This window comes from Triticum urartu, chromosome 3A (assembly GCF_056163025.1).
Source record: "Triticum urartu cultivar PI428250 chromosome 3A, HENAU_Tu73, whole genome shotgun sequence".
Classification (NCBI taxonomy): domain Eukaryota; kingdom Viridiplantae; phylum Streptophyta; class Magnoliopsida; order Poales; family Poaceae; genus Triticum; species Triticum urartu.
This window is the reverse complement of record NC_141875.1, coordinates 508,351,599-508,377,916: the sequence shown is the minus strand read 5'-3', so window position 1 is coordinate 508,377,916 and position 26,318 is coordinate 508,351,599. Positions and strand designations below refer to the sequence as shown.

The 26,318-nt window shown below is 44.2% G+C and overlaps 2 protein-coding genes and 1 pseudogene across 4 annotated transcripts; all 3 read left to right on the top strand.

Moving 5' to 3' along the window:
* Positions 1-643: 643 nt before the first annotated feature.
* LOC147980296 (pentatricopeptide repeat-containing protein At1g77170, mitochondrial-like) lies at positions 644-2,651 on the top strand (annotated as a pseudogene). Its single transcript, XR_015599333.1, has 2 exons — positions 644-2,016; positions 2,514-2,651. The product of XR_015599333.1 is annotated as a pentatricopeptide repeat-containing protein At1g77170, mitochondrial-like (transcript).
* A 138-nt stretch (positions 2,652-2,789) lies between these two features.
* LOC125544719 (CASP-like protein 3A1) lies at positions 2,790-5,493 on the top strand. Its single transcript, XM_048708463.2, has 3 exons — positions 2,790-3,221; positions 3,308-3,443; positions 5,088-5,493. Exons 1-3 carry the CDS (start codon positions 2,950-2,952, stop codon positions 5,301-5,303), a joined length of 624 nt encoding a protein of 207 aa, XP_048564420.1. The 5' UTR covers positions 2,790-2,949; the 3' UTR covers positions 5,304-5,493.
* A 379-nt stretch (positions 5,494-5,872) lies between these two features.
* LOC125544718 (Regulator of chromosome condensation (RCC1) family protein) lies at positions 5,873-8,949 on the top strand. 2 transcript variants are annotated; one of them, XM_048708461.2, is made up of 5 exons: positions 5,873-6,165; positions 6,274-6,456; positions 7,130-7,165; positions 7,279-7,398; positions 7,496-8,949. In XM_048708461.2, exons 3-5 carry the CDS (start codon positions 7,130-7,132, stop codon positions 8,792-8,794), a joined length of 1,455 nt encoding a protein of 484 aa, XP_048564418.2. In that variant the 5' UTR covers positions 5,873-6,165; positions 6,274-6,456; the 3' UTR covers positions 8,795-8,949. The 2 variants fall into 2 exon arrangements, with proteins under 2 accessions (XP_048564418.2, XP_048564419.1); XM_048708462.2 differs by having other exon boundaries at positions 5,907-6,165; positions 7,271-7,398.
* Positions 8,950-26,318: the final 17,369 nt, after the last annotated feature.

Here is a 26,318-nt window from a genome sequence, read left to right as displayed (position 1 = left end):
TTGAAGCTTTTCCTATCTACGGTTGAAGCTTCTTTAACAACTATTAGAGTTGTTTTATGTGACGGTTGCAACATTTGAATAGGCATGGGTCCGTCCATGGCAGGAGGAGGCCATGTCATCTCCCGTGGCTCAGCCCAGCGCCGACGATGGTACCCTCCTCCTTTGTACCTCATCGCTCCTCGCAGCGCTGCTGGTCGGAGGCATTCCGGTGCCAGGTCCTTGTCGTGTGCGGCCATGGTGAAGGCCGTAGGTCATGGCGACGGGCGCGTCCATGGCGAGGGGCCGGAGGCGGTGCACGAGTTCACTGGGCGATGGTCGGGCATCAAAAAAGGCGCGAGGGTGCGCGGCGGTGCCGGCGCAGGGGACACGAGCGGGCGACGACAGTCCTATACAAGGGGCGCACGTGATTCACATCCGCATGTGACGCGACTGGCCCGAGTTTCGGCCGGCGCGCCGCGGGGAAACGTTTCCCTAAGAAAAACATTTGGAGGTATCGAAAACATGTTTTGCGGTACTAATTTTTACGGTCTGCTAGAGATGGTCTAATCTGTCCTGACTGCGCGATCTGCCCTTATACCACTGTCTCTCTTCGATTACGATTCAAAATTTACAGTGTTGCCGGTATGCGCGCCCTTGACGCCCCCGTCTCCTCCCGCTCTCGCGATCCGGGGCGCAACCCGACCCCCTCCGGCCTCCCCACCCCTCCTCCATTGTAGATGACGCCGACGTCGCGGCGTTTCGGCTCGATCCATGTGCCGACGAGCGCCTCCCGCCGCGGTTCCAGGCCCGCCTGCTCCGGCCACGGCCTCCTCCTCCTCCCCTTCCACTGGAACGCCCTCACACGAGCCTACGTACGCCTCGGCTCTCCCCGCGCCGCGCTCTACGTGGCGATCCACATGTTCCGCCACGGCGCTCACCCCAATCGCTGCACCTTCCTGCTCGCACTCAAGGCGGCAGCCCAGGCCGAGCCCCCCACCACCAGCTTGCGCTGCCAGCTCCACGCTGCCGCCTCCAAGCGCGGCCTCGCGCGTCACCCCTTCACAGAGAGCGCTCTCATTATCTGCCACGCCAAAGCTGGCGACCTGGATGCCGCCCGCAGGGTGTTTGACGGAAATCCGCACCGGGGACTCGGTTCGTGGAACGCCATCATAATTCATAAGCGGCCTCTGTCAGGCTGGGAAATCCAAAGAGCCGTTGGCTTTGTTTATCAAGCTGCGGTGGTGTGGCGTCGTACCAGATGATTTGACCATGGCGAGTCTCATGTCGTCTTGCTGTGCCGTTGGAGATATTCGCTTGGTAGAGCAGCTGCACAAGTGCATGTTACAATGCAAGTGATCAGGCCGGCTTCACGCGACCCTCTCCAACTCGTTGGTCGATAGGAATGCCAAGTGCGGCCGCACAGACCTTGCAGGGAGGGTATTCACGAGAATGCCTCTCAAGGATGTGTCGTCGTGGACAACCATGATTACAGGACTTGCAACGCATGGTGAGGAGCAGCGTGCACTAAGCATGTTTGATGAAATGAGGAATGAAGGGGTGCCGCCAAACAGGGTGACGATGTTGGCAGTGCTCTCTGCTTGCTCACACAGAGGGCTGGTAGATACTGGGATGGGCTTGCTGAAGCAAATGGAAGATGGGGAGATTAAGGTAGCACCAACCGTTGAACACTCCGGGTGTGTGGTTGATATGCTTGGTAGAGTTGGTTTGGTGGATAAGGAGCGTGCCTTGGTGGAGCACAGAATGCCGATGGAGGCAAATGTGGTGATATGGGGAACATTGCTTGGTGCATGTGAGAAGCACTGCAATGTGAATGTTGGCAGGTGGGCGGCAGAGCAGCTACTAGCGGCTGTGCCATGGAATGACGGGGTTTATGTAGTGCTGTCCAACATATACGCTGCTGCTGGCATGTGGGGTGAGGTAGAGATGGTGAGGAAGATGATGTCGGAGAGGAAAGTTATGAAGTTCCCAGGCTGCAGCCTATAGCTCTGTAAAATGGCCGCCATTGAACTACTAAAGGTCTGTTCTTTGCTTCACTGATACTTGTTCAATACCTAGTTCTCCAATCTCGTTATCAAAATCATGATGGAAACTCATTTGCAGATACGGTCGTTGTTGTAGTTTGTCGATCACTGTTTTGATCGCTTTGGTTTTTTTCTTTTCCCTCGCTTAGGTATAAGTTTGGTCTTGTATGACTTTGCTCTTTACCGGCGTGTTTCTTTGGCGAGGTCGCCAAAGAAACACTGTTTTGATCTGCTCCAGTTAGATTTCTCTGACGGTTTTATCCAATGCTAGAGGTGTGTTTTCTAGTGATTACATGGGTACTGAGCGAGATCTTAAATTTTTGTAGTAGATCTCCATTAAAACTGACGCCCACATCTTCCTTAAAGAACCATACTCCAAATCAGTCTTAAAGTAGGCTTACCTAATGATTAGGACAACCGTATTGTATCCCAAATAACTAACCCATGTGACTGCAAATTTTTAGTCTTACTAATTCTGCCTTCTCCTTTCAGTCCACTGCATTTGGTAGAATACGCAGATTCCCACGAATCTTTGGAGAGAAAAGAAAAGATTCCCACGCAATTGCTTTGTTGTTGCAATAACTATAGAACCTAGCACTGTTCTTAATGCACAAATTACACATCCTGCTGACACTTGGCGATAACTGCAGTTGTCAGCTAAAATCTTATCCTAGTGATAGGCTAGCAAACAACTTACAGGTCTTGGGTAGCTCGAAAGCCGTGCTGCTTTTGTCATAGCATGGTGACAGCAAGTACAGAAAACATTCACGGGTGCATCATATATGCATATAACATGGATTCTCAACCAGATACATCTTTTTACTAGAATCCTCCACCCCCCTCCTTCAGTTGCATCACCATGCTAAAAGGAAAAACAGCATAGCCAAAAGCTTCTACGATCAGAAAACCACAACCAGGAGCAAAAGGAATGGGTTCCTTTGCTAATGGCCAGAATGGTTCGGAGCTTGGCATCCAGATGCCGGCCATGGGGAGCAGCGCGGTGCCGGAGCCTCCCACAACATCTGTAGCAGCAAGATGTCCACGGCTGGACATGGCCATGGTGGCCACCAGAGCTGCAGCCCTCGTGATGGCGCTGCTCTCAATGTCGCTCATGGTCTCTGCCAAGCAACGGGGTAGTCTCATCATCTTTGGCATCGAGATTCCACTGTATGCCAAATGGTCCCTCTCTGATTCGCTGAAGTAAGTCTTTGAACTGTTGTAGTTTGAAATCTGTAAATATCTCCGTGCAGAATACTTAGTTCTGATGGTGTTGTTCGTAACTTCAGATCCTTGGTTGGGCTATCTGCGGCAGCAGCTGCCTACTCTCTGGCACAACTTCTGTCGATTGCGTACAAGGCCTTGAAGAAAGTCCCTGTGGTTCCATCCAGGCGCTATGCCTGGATGCTGTTAGCTGGTGATCAGGTATGTTATGATCATTTTGATCTGATTATGCATTTTCTGGTAATTATCATTGTTATTTGTGCTCCGATGATTAGATTTTATTTTTTTAGTCATGTTGTTTCATACTTTATTTCCCTGTTTGTGATGTCTGCATAAAAGTGACAGTTTCCTCTATGTTATGTAATACTCTTATGTATTTTATGGGCGGGTCAGTAGCCAGTACTAGTATAGGCGGTTGGTTGAGTTAGTTCTAAGTTACGACTGAAGAAATCTCATGCTAGCAACTGTCATCTTAGTACAAAATTTATTTAGTCCCTTGTCACTAGCTTGCCATGTCTATATGTTGGCTACATAAAAATAGTTCCGTTACTTTTTTCTTTTCTTGAATGTGCATCATTTTGTGTTAGGAGGAATCACCAAAGATGGTGAGAGTCTTTACAAACCAAACAAAAAACTTGAAGTTGGAAAAAACCCCGCAAAGAGAACAACAAACTAGCAAAAGAAGGAAGGAAGCGGTAAAAAAGTTTCCTTGCTTGATTTAGATGGAATGTTTGTCACTAGCCACAAAAGACTACAGAAAATGAATCCTTTTTATAGCTTACAGAGAAATTATTCTTTTTTTGTGTGCATGTGAGTGTTCAATGTTGCAAAGTATTCCTATTCTGTCCTTTATCACTGTACACTGATATCACTTTATAAACATATCACTTTTTTGTGCATGTGAGTGTGCATTTTGTCACCTAGTCTTATGCATTTGAGGAATACACTGATATCACTTTATAAACATATTTTAGATAAGTATATTCTGCACTTTTATTAGAAATAGGCACGAGCAAAATTGAGTATCATGTACATGCGCGGCGGTATAGGGATTCAATTGTGCTAAATATACAATAAAAGTCCATAAGGGCTGTTTGTTTTTTCTTGAAGATATTGAGAATTAAACTCCACAGTGGCACGCAACTAGGTGAAGAGCAAAGGCAAATCATATTTGAGCAAACTAATGTTTGTACAGAAAAACTTTTTCTGAATTTTCTTATACATAGTTGGTATGGCGTTTCTTCAGTGGCCCTCGTAGCAGTTGATACATGGTAAATGCACATCTTGTTTTTTTGGCATTGATATTGGAGTACAAAGGTAATTCGACATTGTTTTCTCATGCTATCTATAAGATGGAGAATGATTTATAATAACCATAAATTAAATCTCAGTAAACGAACTACCAAGTAATTCATTACCGATTCCTTACTAGCATCTTGCATATGATTATTTTCGCACCCCTCCCAATCAAAATTAATGCTGCTTAAAAGACACATTTATCTGTTTCTTTTGAGCACTGATGCATTCTCTATGCCGTTTGACAAGTCACATTGAAGTGATTGAAGAAATTTGAAAGTATACCACATAAAAAATAGTCACCGAATCATTCCAGTAAACCCTATCAATGGGAAGCCCAGGAGACCAGGACTTTTTGCAAGCTTTCTGTACGATGTTTGTCCTTAGGCGTTTGTTTGCTTCCAAACTTTGTTTCCCAGGTAATAGCGCCTTCAGTAGCTCATGACCCTCTGTTAGCTTTGACAAATAACATCTGAACTTTCTGAACTCTGCTAGTGTCTGACATTTCCATGGAACTGAAGAATTATACGGCTGGTGCATCCTTGGCAGGTCTTTGCGTATGCGATGCTGAGCGGGGGGTCAGCAGCGGCGGGCGTCGCAAATTTGAACCGCACCGGCATCCGGCACACGGCGCTTCCCAACTTCTGCAAGCCCTTGCCACGTTTTTGCGACCTATCAGCAGCCTCCATCGCGTGCGCCTTTCTCAGCTGCGCCTTCCTTGCCGCATCCGCTATAATCGATGTTATCTGGCTGTCAAATCTGTGAGAATGTGAGATAGATGGTGGCAAACTAGTACACCCCTTGGCAGGGAGTTCAACTTTCAGGGTGCTGTGCCTTTAGATGATGCGCCGAACCTGAACCTGTAAAGTGTCCTGAAGTCCTGTGAGTTGGCTGCTTGTACAAATTGGAGCCCCCTTGGTGCAATGGATGGCATCACCTGGATGTTGATTGTTGATTTGCAGTGTTGCGAGTTTGCGTTTTTGGAGTAGTGTCATGAGTTTTTTCTCCAGGATGCTCTGATCATATATGCAGAGTTTGGTTTGGTTGCCGCTTCAGTTCAGTAAAAACATTGACAATTCCACGCGCACCCCAAAAAAGAAAGTTAACACTGCCACTTGTCTACATTGATGACAGTAGTGAGTACACATGAACACCTGTCCACATCGCACTCCCAATCAGCACACCTACCCACCTTTTCCTAAATTCCAACCACTTAATGGCGCTTATCATCATGGTAGCAGCAGCCATATCTGCATCTGCGGTGACGCAGCGGCAGCTAGGCGCGCGACACGCCCAAACCGATACGTATCGCAGGATAGCTCCGGAGAAAAAGCGAAGACGACAGCGCGGGCGAGCCCGAAGATATCGGCACGCTCGCACGCACGCAACTCTCACACTGACTTTGCCGTTTCGATTCATTCACTCGAGTGAGTCGACTCCTTTATCGTCTTCCTCTCCTCTCCTCCACGAGCTTCCTTTTCAACCGCCACCTTCCTCTCGCGGCCAATTCTTCCACTTGTACGGTTGTACCCCTGCCGTCTCCGCCACTCCACCGCTGCCCCCCCGCAGATGCCGCCCAAGGTGTCCGCCGTCGCCGCCGGCGAGGCCCACACGCTCGCCCTCACCAGTAAGCACCCCCGACCCCCGCCCCACGTGGCCACTTTTGTCACGCGGATTCTTCCGGGCATCGCCGGAATTCGGGATCTGAAGGGTGGTTTTCGTTCGTGGCTTGCAGGTAACGGGGAGCTGTACTCATGGGGGCGGGGCACGTTCGGCCGCCTTGGCACCGGTCGCGAGGCGGACGTGCACGTGCCCACCGCTGTCGTGCCCGCCGTCGCTGCTGCTCCTGCTGCGGGGAGGCAGCGGCCCAGGTTCACCGCCGTCGCCGCCGGCGCGTACCACAGCCTCGCGCTCGACGGTTCGTGCTCTATGCCTCTATCTCGTCCGCTTCTTCTACTACTGTACTCCTCTTCGTGGTAGTAAAAGCGAAACTAGACATTGTTGTACGGCAATTTGGGTCAGGAAAATACTGTCTGAAGTACTTGCAGCATTCTGAATTTATGATGTCTGTGCGGCTTGTGGAGAGTGGTAGATGCACTAGCCTGAAAAGAAAACTGGAATTGATCTTACAGTGGCACAAAACGTGGGACTGCCTGATTCCACTTTATGGTTGTCACTAAACTGGCAGTTTTATTTGCTGGTGATGCAGTCTGCAAGTTGAAATGATGCCCAGGGTCCAGGCCATGTGTGATTTCTCTTGATTTCACAAGCAATTGGGCTTTCATACGATGTGTGCATGCATGTGCATTGAATTTTTCTACCGTTGATTTGTGTAACTGTTCGTGTGGTCTTGACCTGACCATGCATTACTGACTGAACTGATACAGTGAGAGTATCCCGTACACAAAACATCCCTTGTTTCTCTAGACTCTTGGTGCATGAGAAATAAGTTGTTTCATTTGTTGTGAGTCTTATCTGTAAATGATTTCTTAACTTCAACGGTAGTGAAACACCCTTGCCAAATAGTAATATAGTATGATGAAGGTTGATAGTGAAATGTCATTGGTAATGAATACTCTTCAACATTGCAGATGAAGGCTCACTCTGGTCATGGGGCTACAATATCTGTATCCTTTATACTGCTTGTCTTATTTTGAGTTTTGTCATATCGAAATCACTCTAGTAATATCCTTGTCATTATCGACTATTTTACTTTCTTGACTACCTAACGGACGGTCAGCTTGGCTATGGGGAAGAGAATTCCCTTTCTCCATGTTTGGTCGACGGTTTTCAAGATTTGGGTTCCCCTGAAACACTGCAGGATGAAGAACAGAACACTCTTGCAGGGACTCCTTTGAAGGTATAAAAGAAGCACCCCTTTTCAGCAATCAACAGTTTGCAGACTCTAAGCTTGAGAGCTTTCTGCTTGATTGATCCCGTTGTATGTTCTGTTACAGTTGTCTTCCGTGAAAGCTGGGGGCATGATGTCATTCGCAATAGACAGTCTTGGGGCCCTGTGGATGTGGGGGAATTGCCCCCAGCAGACTGATGATGGGGAGTTTTGTATAGCAGCTACCTCAGCCCCACTGCCTGTGTGGGATTTCCATGGTCACACTGTGGTTAAGGTTGCCTGCGGTAATGAGCATGTTGTAGCTGCTGTCAGTGCTGGAGAGACATATACAGGAGGTGACCTTGTCTGTTATTCCTGGGGTAACAACAACCATGGGCAGTTGGGTCTAGGTGACAAGGAAAGTAGGTCTCGCCCCGTGCTTATCTCAGAATTTGGTGAAGGCTCTTCATGGGAGGTGTATGAAATTGCATGCGGAGCTTGGCACACTGCTGTGCTCACCAATAAGAAGTCCTTTGATCAGGATCTTGAATCTCGGTGCTGGACATTTGGCATTGGTGACAATGGGCAGCTTGGCCATGGAACAACTGCCACCATCTGCTCCCCGCAGCCTGTTGACGGCTTGCCCACTGGTTCCTTCCTCATCTCTCTTGATTGTGGATTGTTCCACACGGCAGTGGTCTCCTCCGACGGAGAGGTGTGGTGCTGGGGAATGGAGAGAGGCCTCGGATTGTGCCCAGATGCTAGCTTTTCAGGAATGGACGCAGGGGATGCTCTGTACCCCATAAGGGTTCAGTCTCCTGAGACGAATGGGTTCAAGTTTCTGGGGCCAGTGCAGGTTGCCTGTGGAGCTGCCCACACTGTTCTTGTTGCCGGTGACGGGTACAGGATGTGGGCATGGGGCCGAGGCCGCAGCGGCGTGCTTGGGAGAGACCAGACTACTGACAGTTACACTCCATGCGTTGTGATGTGGCCTCCTCTTGATGAGAACTTCCAAGAGATTCATGGGGACCAAGCGCAGGCGTCGACATCAAGAGCGAATGATCGCACTAGCACCGAGCTGGAGCTGAAGTTATCTGCTGCCTCAGAGGAGCTACAGTTCCTTAGGTCAAAACTGACACTCATGGAGAGATATGCCAACATACTCCACATTTCAATATTCCGCAAGCCAATGGACGAACGGACGCTTCCTCGCTCACTTCAAGAGTCTGCAGTCTTTGATATCAGGAAGGAATTTGAGAACATCTTGGATTCGTCAGATACCGATGAACTCGCTCGCTTGGAGATGTTTTACCGTAGCATGCTTTCTGGTGTGAAGGACAAGCTTCTCAAGAGAAAAGTTCAGGTGATGGTCCAAGAATGCATTGTTTCACTCTCTGCAGGGAGGCAAACCCCGCGTGGTCAGTGAGTTGGAAGACAGTTGTTATAAACTGCATTTTCACTGTACAGAATCGAACTTATATTATACAGTATGTGTTAAAATCGCAATAAGCTCTCTGTGCAAACCTGTTGTTTCACCTATTTTGTCAACTTTCTACCGCAACGTAGACAAATTATTTGGTATATCACCTATCACTGATGGTCACTTGGCTGACCATTTTATGGGCACGATCTGTGCTATCGTATAATTGTAGGGTTAATCGTGTTATTTTCTCTGTGTTAAATATTCTCAGTATGTACATACATTATCTAAGATCAGCTATATATATGGCAACACTAACAACTAAAAAACCATAGTTAGGAAGGTAGCAGCAGGCAAATATAGTGTCTTTTGATGTTTTATCATCAGACAACTTACTCAAGTGAATATCTATCTCGCTTAATATAAAAATATGATCCTTGTGTCATGAACCTAAAATAGGCTTTTATCGATTATTTGCATTGTTCTTTCATTCAACATTGTTGTTCTGTTGGAAGCGATATGTTTTAAAAGGTGACATGAGTTCTCTTGAAGTAGCTTGGGAGTTGATTTGCACCAAACAGCTGGTGATCTCAGTAGCTTTGGAAACTGACTAGCAGGCAGAGGCACGGCGTGTCGCCGCGTCCATGAAAGAGCATGCTCAAATGCTTGTTGCTTTGGCAAGGGAAAAACAATTTTGTATAAATATCACATGATCAAACTTCTGTCTAGCCTTTGTCGGGCCTACTGTATATCAACCAGTCTCAATACATATCGCAGTAAATATGAAAGAGAATTTATGCTTCCGTAGAAGTAGCCACTTCTTATCTTAGGTCTGAAACTACCCTAAACATCCAAAAACAATAGGAAAATTGTTGCAGGAATTTTAAAATCCTTACAAATATGCTTACAATACGGGAAAGTAAGCACTACCTTGCAGCAAACAATTACCTTATGTAGTCTCATTTTACATCACGGTCTTGTTTTGTTTTCAATGAAAACAGAAGCAGGGGTGGTGCCCTTGAAGATCATTCTTTTTACATCATGTTCGTTTGCAAGACTGAGTCGATCATTCTGAGCATTGGCACCATTGTTCAAAAAATCAAGTAAAAGCAGTGTGGTAGACAGGGCCGGATGAATGGAGAAGTAGAATGGTGTCACATAGGCACACCTAGGACCTGCACTTTTCTTCAATATAGTGTCTACCAATAATGAAAATACTTGATCATTTACCCTTGTGCGTCCTGTAAACATGGCCAAACTGGGCCAATATCTTCACTGATGCTAATGCGTCTAATGGAGTACAGTCCCTAATAATGTGGTCTTCTTCTCACTTGTTTATTTGTGTACACCAAAACAAGGTTGTCAAAATGGCGATTTCGAATCAGATCGGAGCTCCAATGGTAGGATCATAAATCATAGAATCTTAACTATTAGGATTGTAGAAACATAGATTCTATGAACTAAAATTATAGAATCGGAGGGGTTAGATTGTATCATAAAGTCATAGAATCGCATAATAGAATCGCGATTCTGACAACCTTATGACCAAAATCACTATATCAAACAGACAACCAGTCCATAAGCATCGTCGAGTACCGATAGGGAGAAACAATAAAAAAACATGATCCATATAAGTTCCTACTACTCAGAGCCAACTTAAAGAAATCTCAGAGTCTAATAGCTGAGCCGGATCTCTTCCTTCTCCCCAAACTCCAACAGATAGATGGCGCACTCTGACAAGGTCTTCTCCCCCTCCCCAGCTGCCACGGATGTCGAGCCCTTGAGTGGCGCTATAGCCGCCACCACGACGTCGTCATACGCCAGCTTCGGAAGTGCCATGAACCCCCCCACCCCCACCCTCTTGTTCGCCGTGGACGCGTCAAATCTGAAGGAGGCACACCAAGCGAGAGCGCACGTAGCTAGTCAAGCCGTCGGGTGGAGGAGAGCCCCGTGTGCTGCAGCGGATCTCCCCTCTCTCTCTCTTGTTGCCTCTGTATGCACTACAAAAAAGACACATCCGTGACATTATGGCTTAGAGCGAATTTTTTCTGTCATGGTTATGACACTTCTATGACGATAATTGTGACAAAAACACGTTTCATCATAGATGTGGTGGGCTCCTACTTCTATGACTAAAAACATGACAGAAAATGGGCTTTTCGTCATGGGTGGGCCGAGGACGCACCCGCATGACATTCTTTGGGGCGTCCATGACATAAAAAATCATGATAGAAATGAGGGCGAGGAAATTTTCGCGAACTTTCCGATTATGGTGGGTGGTCGGGGCCGAGCGATGCAGTGTGGTTTGTGTGTTTCTCTCTCATACGCGCATGTGGTGCGAGTCGTGTCCGCTGTAACTGAAGACAAGCCAGAGGTCTTCTCTTACTGAACCCGAGCGATCACATTGCTACGTACTGAAGCCGATCGATCGATCCCTTTGTTGTTAACTAAACCCGACCGACTCCTTTGCTGCTAACTGAACCCGATCGATCGCGGCTGCTGCTTACTGAAGCCGACCGAACCCCCATGCGAGATTTAGCTAGCCGGTTGGTTTGCCTCTGGACGAACAGTGCATGTTGTTGCCGCATGCGTGATACGTAGAACGAGTCGAGGCGTGTTGAGTCCAACTGGTTGGTTGGCTATGGATGAACAGTTCCCGATGTGGGTTGGATGAATAGGACCCCAGTCGTGTGTAGGCGGTTGCCGCTGGATGAACAGGACCCGTTGGTAGTAGGCAGTTGGATTTATGATGATCTCCATGACAGCTGGGACCCACCAACTTTATTATGATCCATTTCGCGAAAATATAGATTGTACCAAAGATGCTAAATAGTTTTCGTTTTATTCTTACTCGAAAAAGAAGAAATTTAAAAAACCAGAAAACATTTTCGCACGCAAGGAAGTGTCACCTTATTACGCACAAAAAATAATTCCCCCTGCTAGCTGGGACCCACCAGATTTGGAGGCTGACTTGTGGGCCTACTAAGTTGACGCATATGCAGAGCTTTGTCAACTTAGTCAATAAACTATTTCTAGCTTCAGTGACCGTTAGATGTTAAGCCAATGGCCATGTTGCATCTTTAACCTTTGCTCTTGCTCCAGCCGCCCAAACCAGCGCCCACCGTACTGCCTACTCCAGCCTCCCGTGGTCGGCTATGCTGCCATGCATGCCTCACCGCTCGACCATACTACCACTGGCTAGGCCTTCCCTCTACTCACCCACACTCCCTATTATTCTCCGACGATGGCAGCCTTACACCATAGCCGACCAGTGAACCCTCGTACTCCCCTCCGCGTGGGCATCCACCTGGCTCGTCTTCTCTAGCTCCGCGTCGTTCCCTTCCTAGGCCTCGCCGTCGTCCAGCGCCTTGATGCTCTCGGCGCGGCGTGGTCAACAAGGTCGACGAACGACAACCATCGGAAGAGGACTGTAGGCGGTGAGGCTGACAGTTGGACCCACCAGCTACATCTTCGAACACAAGGAAGTACCTCCTTATTACTCGCAAAATAAAAATGATTCATTCCCTGACAGACGGGACCCAATAGCTATATCTTGCATGTAAGGAAGTGTGTCCTTATCCTCCCTGACAGCTGGGACCCGCCTGGTCGAAGCGTACGTAACGTTGTATGTCTCATCGCAAACGTGTACGTACATACTAGTCGATCGGTCTCTCTGCAATGATGAATCGTGACCAAGTAGCGGCACGTGTTATAGTAGATCCCCCAACGTAGTAGTTCAGGTAGTCCCGTCTAAATCGTGTACACGTATGTACAGCCACATGCCAAAAAATACGGCCTTGTACATACATACAGGCAGGGTCTCGAACACGTACTCACGCATACGTACGGCCAGGGCTCGTGTACATGGAGAGGCAATGGACGGCAGCAACGGCGTCCTATTCATCGGTATCTAACCGGCTAGGTATGAACGGAGAAACAACGTCGTGTTAACTAGGAGGCAACAGAATGTGTCCTATTCATCATGAGCCAACCGGCTTGGACGGAACAGCCGAAATGGGGCCTAGCGTATCGCAAAACGGAGGAAACGACCTTCTGTTCGACCGCCTACGGTCGAAACGGAATCATGTTCATCGGAAGGGGTCTGCCATACCGCAAAACGGAGCAAACAGACTTTTGTTCAAGCACCTATGACCGAAACGTGGTCCTGTTGATCGGGAGGGGTCTGACATACAGCAAAACGAAGGAAACGAACTTCTGTTGGAGCGCCTACGGTCGAAACGGGTCATGTTCGTCGGGAGGGTGTGGCGTATCGCAAAACGGGACTCCACAAGCTACTGTTCATCCACCGTCGACTTCCTCTAGCCTCCACCAACCATTGTTCATCCACGGGCTACTGTTCATCCAGCCTCCACCGACTACTTTTCAACCAGCCTCCACGGGCTCCTGTTCATCCACTCCCAACCGGCTGCGGTGTGTGGCGGCTTCCTCGGGGTCCTATTCATCCATCGACAACCGCGTACTACCACGGGGTCCTGTTCATCCAGTGGCAACTGCCTACACATGGTCGGGTCATGTTCATCCAACCCCCACCAGAGTCGTTCATCCACAGCTAACTAATCGGCCGGACTCACCACGTCTCGACTTGTTCTACGTATCGCGCGCACGCGATAGCAACGGGCACTGTTCATTCAGAGGCAACTCAAATGGCTACCTACGTCTCGCATGGGGCTTCGATCGGGTTCAGTTAGCAGCAGCAATTGATTGGGTTCGGTTAGCAGCAGCAGCGATCAATCGGGTTCAGTTAGCAGTGAAGGAGTCGGTCGGGTTCAGTTATCGGCGAAGGGATCGATCGATCGACTTCAGTACGTTGCAGTGCGATCATTCAGGTTCAGTAAGCAAACGCTTCTTGCTCGGGTTCAGTTATAGCGACACGGCTCACACCACGCGCGCGTACGAGAGAGAAACACATAAACCACACTCCATCGCTCGGCCCCGACCACCCACCATAACCGGGAACTCCACGAAAATTTCCTCGCCCTCACTTCTATCACAACTATTATGTCATGGACGGCCCAAAAAATGTCATGCAGGTGCGTCCCCGACCCACCCAGGATGAAAAACCCATTTTCTGTCATGATTTTTTGTCATAGAAGTAGGAGCCCACCACATCTATGATGATACGCGTTTTTGTCACAATTATCATCATAGAAGTGTCATAACCATGATAGAGAAAAAATTTGTTCGGACCTTAATGTCACGGATGTGTCTTTTTTTGTAGTGTAAGAACTTTGGAGTGATTCTTTGTCACATGTTGAGAGACGGTTATATGATTCAATTATGTTAGCACTATTAAGAGATTGCGCTCAGGAAAGTAGGAACCCTAGGCCTTGTTTTTAAGAATTAATATACCGTTTTGCTCGCTGTTTGCTAATTGCTACCTTGCTGTTTTTATTATTTCAGTTTACAAAAACCTATATCTACTATCCATACTACACTTGTATCACCATCTTTTCGCCAAACTAGTGCACCTATACAATTTGCCATTGTATTGGGTGTGTTGGGGACACAAGAGATTTCTTGTACTCCCTCCATCCCAAAATTCTTGTCTTAGATTTGTCTAGATACAGATGTATCTAATACTAAATTGTGACTTGATACATTCATATCTAGACAAATCTAAGACAAGAATTTTGGGAAGGAGGGAGTATTTGATTGCAGTGTTATTTGAGAGAGACCATCTTCATCCTACACCTCCCACGGACTAATAAACCTTAGGTCATCCATTTGAGGGAAATTTTCTGTTATCCTATAAAACTCTACGCTTGGAGGCCCAACATAGTCTACAAGAAGAAAGTTGCATAGTGACATCAATCACGTCTTCGGTCTCCGTACTAATCTCTGTGCAAGGGGTTAGCCACATCCCTCAAAGAAGGCGATGATCTACATCTTCCAGGCGCAACCGGACTATGAGACAAATGAACTGCCTTAGTGCGGACGAACGCGCTATGGATGTGATGGCGAGACTGTGAAACAACTGCATTTTGGGACATGGTTGTCTTAAACAGCGCTTGGATCTACCGAATCCCTTCTTCCACCATCGAGTCGGCCATAAGTTCCTCCATCTGCTCCCAAGTGAGGGGTTGGGGAACGTACTGCTTGTGGCCAGGAGAGTGGTCATCCCCGTGGTCGTCGTTGGCGCGCCCATGTGAAGCACCCTCGAGGCCATCGCGGGCGCTCGTTGATGTCGCTTGAAACTACGTCGGTATTTCCCCAAAGAGGAAGGGATGATGCAGTACAGCTACAATAGGTATTTCCCTCAGTTGTGAAACCAAGGTATCAACCCAGTAGGAGAACCAAGCAACCTTATATAAATAGTACATGCACACAAAGAACAAATACTTGCAACCCGACGCGTAAGAGGGGTTGTCAATCCCTCCTCGGGTAAAAGATAGATTGGTTTGTATGATTATGGCTAAATATATCTTGCAATAACACAAAATAAAAAATATGCAGCAAGGTATTTTGGGGTTTTTGGAATAATAAATTTGAAAAGAAAAGCAAATAAAAACATATCTCAAAGCAAATATGATAAAGAATAGACCCCGGGGCCGTAGATTTCACTAGTGGCTTCTCTCAAGAAATAGCACACGGTGGGTAAACAAATTACTATTAGGCAATTGATAGAAGATCGAATAATTATGACGATATCCAAGGCAATGATCAATATATAGGCATCACATCCAAGATTAGTAGACCGACTCCTCCCTGCATCTACTACTATTACTCAACACATCGACCGCTATCAAGTATGCATCTAGTGTATTAAGTTCATGGAGAAATGGAGTAATGCAATAAGAACGATGACATGATGTAGACGAGATCTATTAATGTAGGAATATCCCCCATCTTGTTATCCTTAATAGCAACAATACATGCGTGTCTTGCTGCCCCTTCTGTCACTGGGAAAGAACACCACAAGATCGAACCCATCATAAAGCACCTCTTCCCATGGCAAGAAAAATCGATCTAGTAGGTATAACTAAACCAAATATTCAAAGAAGAAATATGAGGCTATAAATAATCATGCATATAAGAGATCAAAGAAGACTCAAATAATATTCATGGATATAGATCTGATCATAAACTCAAAGTTCATCGGATCGCAACAAACACACCGCAAAAAGAGTTACATCAAATAGATCTCCAAGAGACCATTGTATTGAGAATCAAGAGAGAGAGAGAGAGAGAGAGAGAGAGGAAGCCATCTAGCTACTGCCTACGGACCCTTATGTCTATGGTGGACTACTCGCGCATCATCGGAGAGGCACCGATGAGGATGATGAACCCCTCCATCATGGTGTTAGATTGGATCTCGTGGTTCTGGAGCTTGCGGCAGCTGGAATTGTGTTTCATCGACTCCCCTAGGTTTTCTGAAATATTTGGGAATTTATAGGGCAAAGAGGTGCAGGGGGGCTCTGTGGGGGCACAACTCACTGGGCGCGCCCTGGTGGGTTGTGCTCCCCACGGGCCTCCCCTCTGGTACTTCTTTGTCCCATTGGGTGTCTTCTGGTCCAGAAAATATCTCCAAAAAAATTCGCTGCATTTGGACTCCGTTCGGTACTGATATTCTGTGAAGTAAAAAACAAGCAAAACTGGCACTAGGCACTATGTCAATAGGTTAGTCCCAAAAATGATATAAAGTTGCTATAAAACGATTGTAAAACATTCAAGAATGATAATATAACAACATGGAACAATAAAAAATTATAGATATGTTGGAGACGTATCAGCATCCCCAAGTTTAATTCCTGCTCATCCGCGAGTAGGTAAATGATAAAAACTGAATTTTTTATGTGGAATGCTGACTAACATGTTCATCACATATTCTTTTCTTTTGTAGCATGGACATTTGGACTTTAATATGGTTCAAAGCAATAGTCTAGTTTTGACATGAAGATTTCAATACTCAAGCATATCAACAACCAACCATGTCATTCAAAATATCAACACTAAAGAAAGTTATCCCTAGCCCATCATGCTCAATCATTGATCCACGCATGAAACACACTCGCATATTAGCTACACCCAATGCTCAAGTACGGTCATAGTGCCCATTAGTTGGTGCTTTATAAGAGAAGATGGAGACTCAAATAAAAATAAAAATTTCATAAAGTAAATAGATAGGCCCTTCACAGAGGGAAGTAGTGGTTTGTAGAGGTGCGAGAGCTCAAAGGTTAAATTAAGAGATAAATGTTTTGAGAGGCCTACATTTCCTGTCAATGAAAATGTCCGAGTAATTCCCAACACATTCCATGCTAGATATATCATAGGCAGTTCCCAAACATAAAATAAAATTTATTCCCTTTTCCACCATTCTTTCATATTCCACGACTAGTCGTATCCACGGTTACAGTCCATACCAACACTTCTAAGGAATTTATTATTTCACAACATAAAGTAAATTTCTTTTTCATTTCAGAACTGGGCATCCCTATTACCGCCGTACTCTCGTGCAATGACAAGTGAATAAACACTCATCTTGAGAATAACATATCTAGCATGGAAAAAAATGGCCACCCCCTGCCGGTTCATGAGCGATACGAGCACACAAAAAGGAAATTCATTTTGAAAGTTAGAGATGGCACATACAAATTTTCTTAGAACAGCACGGAAATACCGCATATAGGTAGGTATGGTGGACTCATATGGCAAAACCGGGTTTAAAGATTTTGGATGCACAAGTAGTATTTCTACTTAGTACAAGTGGAGGCTAGCAAATAGATTGAGAAGCAACCAACCAAGAAACAAAAAATCACATAAGCGAGCATTAAGCATAACTAACACCGAATAATGCACCATAAGTAGGATGTAATTTCATTGCATAAATATTGACTTTCGGGCTTGCATATAGAATCGCAACCCTTAACACAATTATTCTTACTAAAGCATAGTTACTCACCAACATGACTCACATATCACTATCATCATATCTCAAAACTATTACAATGAATCAAGTTTATTTTGTCCAATGATCTTCATGAAAGATTTTATTATATCCCTCTTGAATATCTATCACTTTGGGACTAGTTTAATATGTTGCTTTTGATAAGCTCAAACAAATTTAAGTGAAGAACATGAGCATAAAAATTTTCTTCTCTCAAAATAATATAAGTGAAGCATGAGAGAATTTCTTCAAAAATTTTACTAACTCTCAAATAAATCTAAGTGAAGCATGAGAATATTTCTTCAAGAATATTAAAGCACACCATGCTCAAAAAGATATAAGTGAAGCACTAGAGCAATTCCGTAGTTCAAAAAAATTAATTGAAGCATAGAGAGCAAGTCTAACAAATCATAGCATAATTTTGGCTCTCTCAAATAGGTGTGTCCAGCAAGGATACTTGTGAAAAAATAAAAATCAAAATAAGAAAATACTCATATAATACAAGACGCTCCAAGAAAAACTCATGATATGTGACGAATAAAAATCTAGCTACAAGTAAAATACCAATGGTCGTTAGAAGAAAGAGGGGATGCCTTCTGGGGCATCCCCAAGCTTAGTTGCATAGTTCTCCTTGAATAATAACTTGGGGTGACATGGGGCATCCCCAAGTTTAGGCTCTTTTCACTCCTTATTCCTTTCATCCATCATGATCTCACCCAAAACTTGAAATCTTCAATCACACAAAACTTAACAAAGCTTCGTGAGATCCGTTACTATAACAAAGCAAATCACCACTCTAAGTACTATTTCAAACCCATTCATATTTTATTTTTGCATTGTACCTACTGTATTCTAAATTTACCATGGCTTATAACCCCCAATACAATCCATAGATTCATCAAACTAAGCGCACAACGCAAAGAAAAACAGAATTCGTCAAAAACAGAACAGTGTGTAGAAATCTGGAAACTTTGTATACTTATATAACTCTAGAAATTCTGAAAATTAGAAATATGTATAAAATTTGTATATAAATCTTTTGTAAAAAATTCAGAAACTTTCGTCACCTATGTGATTTATGAAAATTATTTTACTAGACGCAAAATTTTCCGTTTTCCACCTAGATCAAATCAGCTATCACCAAACATAATCCAAAAGGCTTTACTTGGCACAAAACTTAATTGAAACATAAAAACACAATCATAACAGTAGCATAATTGTGCAAACACTAAAAGCAGAAATAAAAAGGCAAAAATAATTTTTATTCATTGGGTTGCCTCCCAACAAGCGCTATCGTTTTATGCCCCTAGCTAGGCATAATGCATAGATTCAAGTATTGTCATCTTTCTTCTTCTTTTCCATAGCCGTGTTTTTGTTAGGAGATTTTGAAAAAATAACTTGGAACACATTATCCATAGAAATTTTAGCATTATCAAGTTGCCCATCTACGTATCCCCTTTGATTTCTGGCCACAATCCAAGAATATTGTTGATTAAGATCATTAAAAACTTGTTGGATTGTATCTAAAACGGGGATTTCCTTTTTAAGGTTCTCATAAAAAATTTGATTATTTCCAAGCAAATGTCTCAACATATAATCACTATTATAAAGGGTCTCATCTATCACCGGGTTTTCACGGCTCATACCATAAAAATCAAAAATTTCCCTAGCTTCCCGTACTATGTAATCAAATTCATTCATAACAACAAGGGTGGCTAACTTTTTAGCTTTGGGATCCTTTACAACGGGCAGCTCATAAAACAATCTTTGCAAGGTAGGATGGGTACGGATAAATCTATTTTCAAGTTTCAGAACTAGCGTTGAAATAGCCTCCGCATAAGATTTAGTTCTCTTTGTCGGGAAACATTGCATGGAAAAACAAAAAAAATCTATGCACACACAAGATCTATCCATGGAGATGATTAGCAACGAGAGGGGAGAGTGTGTCTACGTACCCTCGTAGACCGTAAGCGGAAGACACGATTGATGTAGTCGAACTTCTTCGCGATCCAACCGATCGAGTACCGAACATACGACACCTCCGCGTTCAGCACACGTTCAGCTCGGTGACGTCCTCGCCTTCTTGATCCAGAAAGACGGAGAAGTAGTGGATGAGTTCCAGCATCACGACGGCGTGGTGACGGTGATGGTGATGCTATCTCCGCAGGGCTTCGCCTAAGCACTATGAAAATATGAGCGAGGAACGAAACTGTGGAGGGGGCGCCGCACACGGCTAAGAGATTGTCATGGTTATGTGTGGCACCCCCTCCCACATATATATATATAGGTGGGGGAGGAGGGAGAAGCCAAGGAGGCGCCCCAAGTAGGCTGAATCCTACTTGCGTTCCTCCCCAAGCCGTCCCCTTTCCTTATTAGGTGGGCGGGGAAAGGCAGGGGAGGGAGGCGCCCCCCTTTCCTTTCTCCCATGAGAAGGGGAAGGCACGAGGGGGGCGCCTACCTTCCCTAGGCCGGCAGCCAGGGAGAGGGGCGCGCCAGCCCCCTTGTGGGCTGGTCTGTCCCCCCTTGGCCCATTAGGCCCATACACCTACCAGGGGTGTCCGGAACCCCTTCCGGCGATCCAATGACTACCCAGTGAACTTCGAAACTCTTCCGGTGTCCGAATATCATCGTCCTGTATATCAATATTTACCTCTGGACCATTCTGGAGCTCCTCGCCATGTCCATTATCTCATCCAGGACTCCGAACAACACCGACCACCAAATCATATAACTCATATAACACTAAATCGTCAACGAACATTAAGCGTGCGGACCCTACGGGTTCAAGAACTATGTAGACATGACCGAGACACCTCTCCAGTCAATAACCAATAACGGAACCTGGATGCCCATATTGGCTCCTACATATTCTACGAAGATCTTTCTCGGTCGAACCTTATGACAACATACGTAATTCCCTTTGTCCATAGGTATGTTACTTGCCTGAAATTTGATCGTCGGTATCTTCATACCTAGTTCAATCTCGTTACCGGCAAGTCTCTTTACTCGTTATGTAATACAACATTTTGTAACTAACTCCTTATTCAATTTGCTTGCAAGGCATCTTATGATGTGTATTACCGAGAGGGCCCAGAGATACCTCTCCGATACACAGAGTGACAAATCCTAATCTCGATCTATGCCAACTCAACAAACACCTTTTGAGATACCTGTAGAGCATCTTTATGATCACCCAGTTATGTTGTGACGTTTGATAGCACACAAGGTATTCCTCTGGTATCCGGGAGTTGCATAATCTCATAGTCGAAGGAATATGTATTTGACATTAAGAAAGAAATAGCAATAAACTAAACGATCAAATGCTAAGCTAACACATTGGTCTTGTCCATCACATCATTCTCCTAATGTTGTGATCCCGTTAGAAAATGACAACTCATGTCTATGGTTAGGAAACCTTAAACATCTTTGATCAACGAGCTAGTCTAGTAGAGGCTCACCTGGGACACAATATTTGTTTATGTATTCACACATGTATTTAAGTTTCCGATCAATACAATTATAGCATGAATAATAAACCTTTATCATGAATACGGAAATATAAAATAACAACTTTATTATTGCCTCTAGGGCATATTTCCTCCAGTCTCCCACTTGCCCTAGAGTCAATAATCTAGATTACATTGTAATGAATCTAACACCCATGGAGTCTTGGTGCTGATCATGTTTTGCTCGCGGAAGAGGCTTAGTCAACGGGTCCGTATGTATTTGCTACCTCTTGAGCTTGCGTTGGCTTTTACCTTGAAGAGTAAAGGGTGATGCAGCAAAGTAGAGTAAGTATTTCCCTCAGCTTTTGAGAACCAAGGTATCAATCCAGTAGGAGATAACGCACAAGCCACCGAATATCTGCACAAACAAACACCAACTTGCACCCAATGCGACAAAGGGGTTGTCAATCCCTTCACTGTTATTTGCAAAGTGAGATCTGATATAGATGGATAAACGGTAAAGTAATATTTTTGGTTTATAGATCGGAAAGTAAAAGATTGCAAAGAAAGTAAATAGGAAACTAAAATTATAGATCGAAACTTGTATGGTGGAAAATAGAAGATTATATGATGGAAAATAGACCCAGGGGCCATAGGTTTCACTAGAGGCTTCTCTCAAGATAGAAAATATTGCGGTGGGTGAACAAATTACTGCCGAGCAATTGATAGAAAAGCGCAAAGTTATGACGATATCTAGGGCAATGATCATGAATATAGGCATCACGTCCGTGTCAAGTAGACCGAAAAGATTCCGCATCTACTACTATTACTCCACACATCGACCGATTCCTGCCTGCATCTAGAGTATTAAGTTCATAAGAACAGAGTAACGCATTAAGTAAGATGACATGATGTAGCGGGATAAAATCAAGAAATATGATGAAAACCCCATCTTGTTGTCCTCGATGGCAACAATACAATACGTGTCGGTTCCCCTTCTGTTACTAGTATCGAGCACCACAAGATTGAACCCAAAGCTAAGCACTTCACCAATTGCAAGAAAAGCCAATCTAGTTGGCTAAACCAAATCGATAGTTCGAAGAGAATTGCAAAGATATCAAATCATGCATATAAGACTTCAGAGAAGATTCAAATAATATTCATAGATAAGCTCATCATAAATCCACAATTCATCGGATCTCGGCAAACACACCGCAAAAGAGTATTACATTGAATAGATATCCAAGAACATCGAGGAGAACATGGTATTGAGAACCAAAGAGAGAGAAGAAGCCATCTAGCTACTAGCTATGGACCCATAGGTCTATGGTAAACTACTCACGCTTCATTGGAGAGGCAATGGTGTTGATGTAGAACCCCTCCGTGATCGAATCCCCATCCGACAGGACGCCAGAAAAGGCCCCTAGATGGGATCTCACGAGTACAGAAGGTTGCGGCGGTGGAAAAGTGGTTTCGTGGCTCCCCTGGAAGGTTTGGGATATTGGAGAATATATAGGCGGAAGAAATAGGTCGGCGGAGTCACGAGGGGCCCACAAGGGTGGGGGCGCGCCCTACCCCCTGGGCGCGTCCTCCGTCCTTGTGGTTGCCTCGTGGCTTCCCTGACGTGTACTCCAACTCCTCTGGATGTCTTCTGGTCCAAGAAAAATCATCACGAAAGTTTCATTCCGTTTGGACTCTGTTTGGTATTCCTTTTATGCGAAACTCTAAAACAAGGAAAAAACAGGAACTGGCACCGGGCTCTCGGTTAATAGGTTAGTCCCAAAAATAATATAAAATAGCATATTAATGCATATAAAACATCCAAAACAGATAATATAATAGCAAGGAACAATAAAAAATTATAGATATGTTGGAGACGTATCAAGCATCCCCAAGCTTAATTCCTGCTCGTTCTCGAGTAGGTAAATGATAAAAACAGAATTTTTGATGTGGAATGCTACCTAACATATTTATCCATGTAATTCTCTTTATTGTGGCATGAATGTTCAGATCCATATGATTCAAAACAAAAGTTTAATATTGACATAAAAATAATAATACTTCAAGCATACTAACAAAATAATTATGTCTTCTGAAAATAACATGGCTAAAGAAAGCTTATCCCTACAAAATCATATAGTCTGGCTATGCTCCATCTTCATCACACAAAATATTCAAATCATGCACAACCCCGATGACAAGCCAAGCAATTGTTTCATACTTTTGATGTTCTCAAACCTTTTCAACTTTCACGCAATACATGAACGTGAGCCATGGACATAGTACTATAGGTGGAATAGAAGGTGGTTGTGGAGAAGACAAAAAGAAGGAGATAGTCTCACGTCAACTAGGCGTATCAACGGGCTATGGAGATGGCCATCAATAGATATCAATGTGAGTAGGGATTGGCATGCAGCGGATGCACTAGAGCTATAAGTTTATGAAAGCTCAAAAAAGAAACTAAGTGGGTGTGCATCCAACTTACTTGCTCATGAAGACCTAGGGCATTTTGAGGAAGCCCATCGTTGGAATATATAAGCCAAGTTCTATAATGAAAAATTCCCACTAGTATATGAAAGTGACAATATAGGAGACTCTCTATCATGAAGATCATGGTGCTACTTTGAAGCACAAGTGTGGCTAAAGGATAGTAACGTTGTCCCTTCTCTCTTTTCTCTGATTTTTTGGGGCCTTATTTTTTTGGCCTTTCTCTCTTTTTTTATTTCCTCACATGGGACAATGCTCTAATAATGAATATCATCACACTTTTATTTACTTACAACTCAAAAATTACAACTCGATACTTAGAACAAAATATGACTATATATGAATGCCTCCAGCGTGTACCGGGATGTGCAATGAATCAAGGGCGACATGTATAAAAAATGATGAACGGTGGCTTTGCCACAAATACGATGTTAACTATAGGATCATGCAAAGCAATATGACAATGATGAAGCGTGTCATAATAAACAGAACGGTGGAAAGTTGGATGGCGATATATCTCAGAATGGCTATGGAAATGCCATAATAGGTAGGTATGGTGGCTCTTTTGAGGAAGGTATGTGGTGGGTTTATGGTACCGGCGAAGGTTGTGCGATACTAAAGAGGCTAGCAACGGCGGAAAGGTGAGAGTGCGTATAATCGATGGCCTCAACATTAGTCATAAAGAACTCACATACTTATTGAAAAAATCTATTAGTCATTGAAACAAAGTACTACACGCATGTCCTAGGGGGATAGATTGGTAGGAAAAGACCATCGCTCGTCCCCGACCGCCACTCATAAGGAAGACAATCAAAAAATATCTCATGCTCCAACTTCGTTACATAACGGTTTACCATACGTGCATGCTACGGGACTCACAAACCTTAACACAAGTATTTATCAAATTCACAACTACTCACTAGCATGACTCTAATATGACCATCTTCATATGTCAAAACAATCATAAGGAATCAAACTTCTCATAGTATTCAATGCACTTTATATGAAAGTTTTTATTATATCCCTCTTGGATGTCTATCATATTAGGACTAGTTTTATAACCAAAGCAAATTACCATGTTGTTTTAAAGACTCTAAAAATAATATAAGTGAAGTGTGAGAGTTCAAAAATTTCTATAAAATAAAACCACCGTCGTGCTCTAAAAAGATATAAGTGAAGCACTACAGCAAATTTGCCTAGCTCAAAAGATATAAGTGAAGCACATAGAGTATTCTAATAAATCACTATTCATGTGTGTCTCTCTCAAAAGGTGTGTACAACAAGGATGATTGTGGCAAACTAAAAATCAAAGACTCAAATCATACAAGATGCTCCAAGCAAAACATATATCATGTGGTGAATAAAAATATAGCCTCAAGTAAAGTTACCGATAGACGAAGGCGAAAGAGGGGATGCCTTCCGGGGCATCCCCAAGCTTAGGCTTTTGGTTGTCCTTGAATATTACCTTGGGGTGCCTTGGACATCCCCAAGCTTAGGCTCTTGCCACTCCTTATTCCATAGTCCATCAAATCCTTACCCAAAACTTGAAAACTTCACAACACAAAATTCAACAGAAAATCTCATAAGCTCCGTTAGTATAAGAAAATAAATTACCACTTTTGATACTGTTGTGAACTCATTATTTGTTTATATTGGTGTAATATATACTGTATTCCAACTGTTCCATGGTTCATACCCCCCAATACTAGCCATAGATGCATCAAAATAAGCAAACAACACACGAAAAATAGAATCTGTCAAAAACAGAACAGTCTGTAGTAATCTGTAAACCTCCCAAAATCCTAAAAAATTAGGACGACCTAAAAAATTTGTTTATTAATCTTGTGTAAAAAATTCAAGAATTTATCGCATTCCAGTAGCTCAGATCAATTCTGTCACTGAGCGCAAAAGTTTCTGTTTTTCAGCAAGATCAAATCAACTATCATCATAAGCTATCCTAAAGGTGTTACTTGGCATAAACACTAACTAAAACATAAAAACCACATCTAACCAGAGGCTAGATAAATTATTTAATGCAAAATAGGACCTAAAAGGCAAGAACAAAAATAAAATTGGGTTGCCTCCCAACAAGCGCTATTGTTTAATGCCCTTAGCTAGGCATAAAACATGAATAGGTCTAAGTATTATCATCTTTGGCATGCAATCCACAGTACAAAAGAGACACATCAGTGACATTTTGGGACGAACAAATTTTTTTCTGTCATGCTTATGACACTTCTATGACGATAATTGTGACAAAACCCGGTATCATCATAGATGTGGTGGGCTCCCACTTCTATGACAAAAAATCATGACAGAAAATGGGCTTTTCATCCTGGGTGGGCCGGAGACGCAGCTGCATGACATTCTTTGGGTCGTGCATGACGAAAAAACTGTGATAGAAGCGAGGGCGAGGAAATTATCGGGGAGTTCCCGGTTACAGTGGGTGGTCGGGGCCGAGCGATGCACGTTTCTCTCATACACGTACGCGCGTGTGGGTGCGAGGCGTTGGGCTCTAACTAAACCCAAGCGAGGCGTTCTCCTACTGAACCCGAGCGATTGCACTGCAGGCTACGCATTACTGAACCTGAGCGATCGATCGATGGTTGATAACTGAACCCGATCGAGAGATTCCTTTGCTACTGCTGCTAACTGAAACCGATTGATGCTGCCTCTGGATGAACAGTGAGCG

What these genes read in the sequence shown, in the direction of transcription:
- LOC125544719 (XM_048708463.2), top strand. Translation starts at nt 2,950, where the DNA reads ATGGGTTCCTTTGCTAATGGCCAGAATGGTTCGGAGCTTGGCATCCAG. An exon ending in TCCCTCTCTGATTCGCTGAA is followed by an intron (nt 3,222 to 3,307) that starts GTAAGTCTTTGA and finishes TCGTAACTTCAG; the next exon opens with ATCCTTGGTTGGGCTATCTG. An exon ending in TGCTGTTAGCTGGTGATCAG is followed by an intron (nt 3,444 to 5,087) that starts GTATGTTATGAT and finishes CATCCTTGGCAG; the next exon opens with GTCTTTGCGTATGCGATGCT.
- LOC125544718 (XM_048708462.2), top strand. Translation starts at nt 6,108, where the DNA reads ATGCCGCCCAAGGTGTCCGCCGTCGCCGCCGGCGAGGCCCACACGCTC. An exon ending in CCACACGCTCGCCCTCACCA is followed by an intron (nt 6,166 to 6,273) that starts GTAAGCACCCCC and finishes CGTGGCTTGCAG; the next exon opens with GTAACGGGGAGCTGTACTCA. An exon ending in TTGCAGGGACTCCTTTGAAG is followed by an intron (nt 7,399 to 7,495) that starts GTATAAAAGAAG and finishes GTTCTGTTACAG; the next exon opens with TTGTCTTCCGTGAAAGCTGG.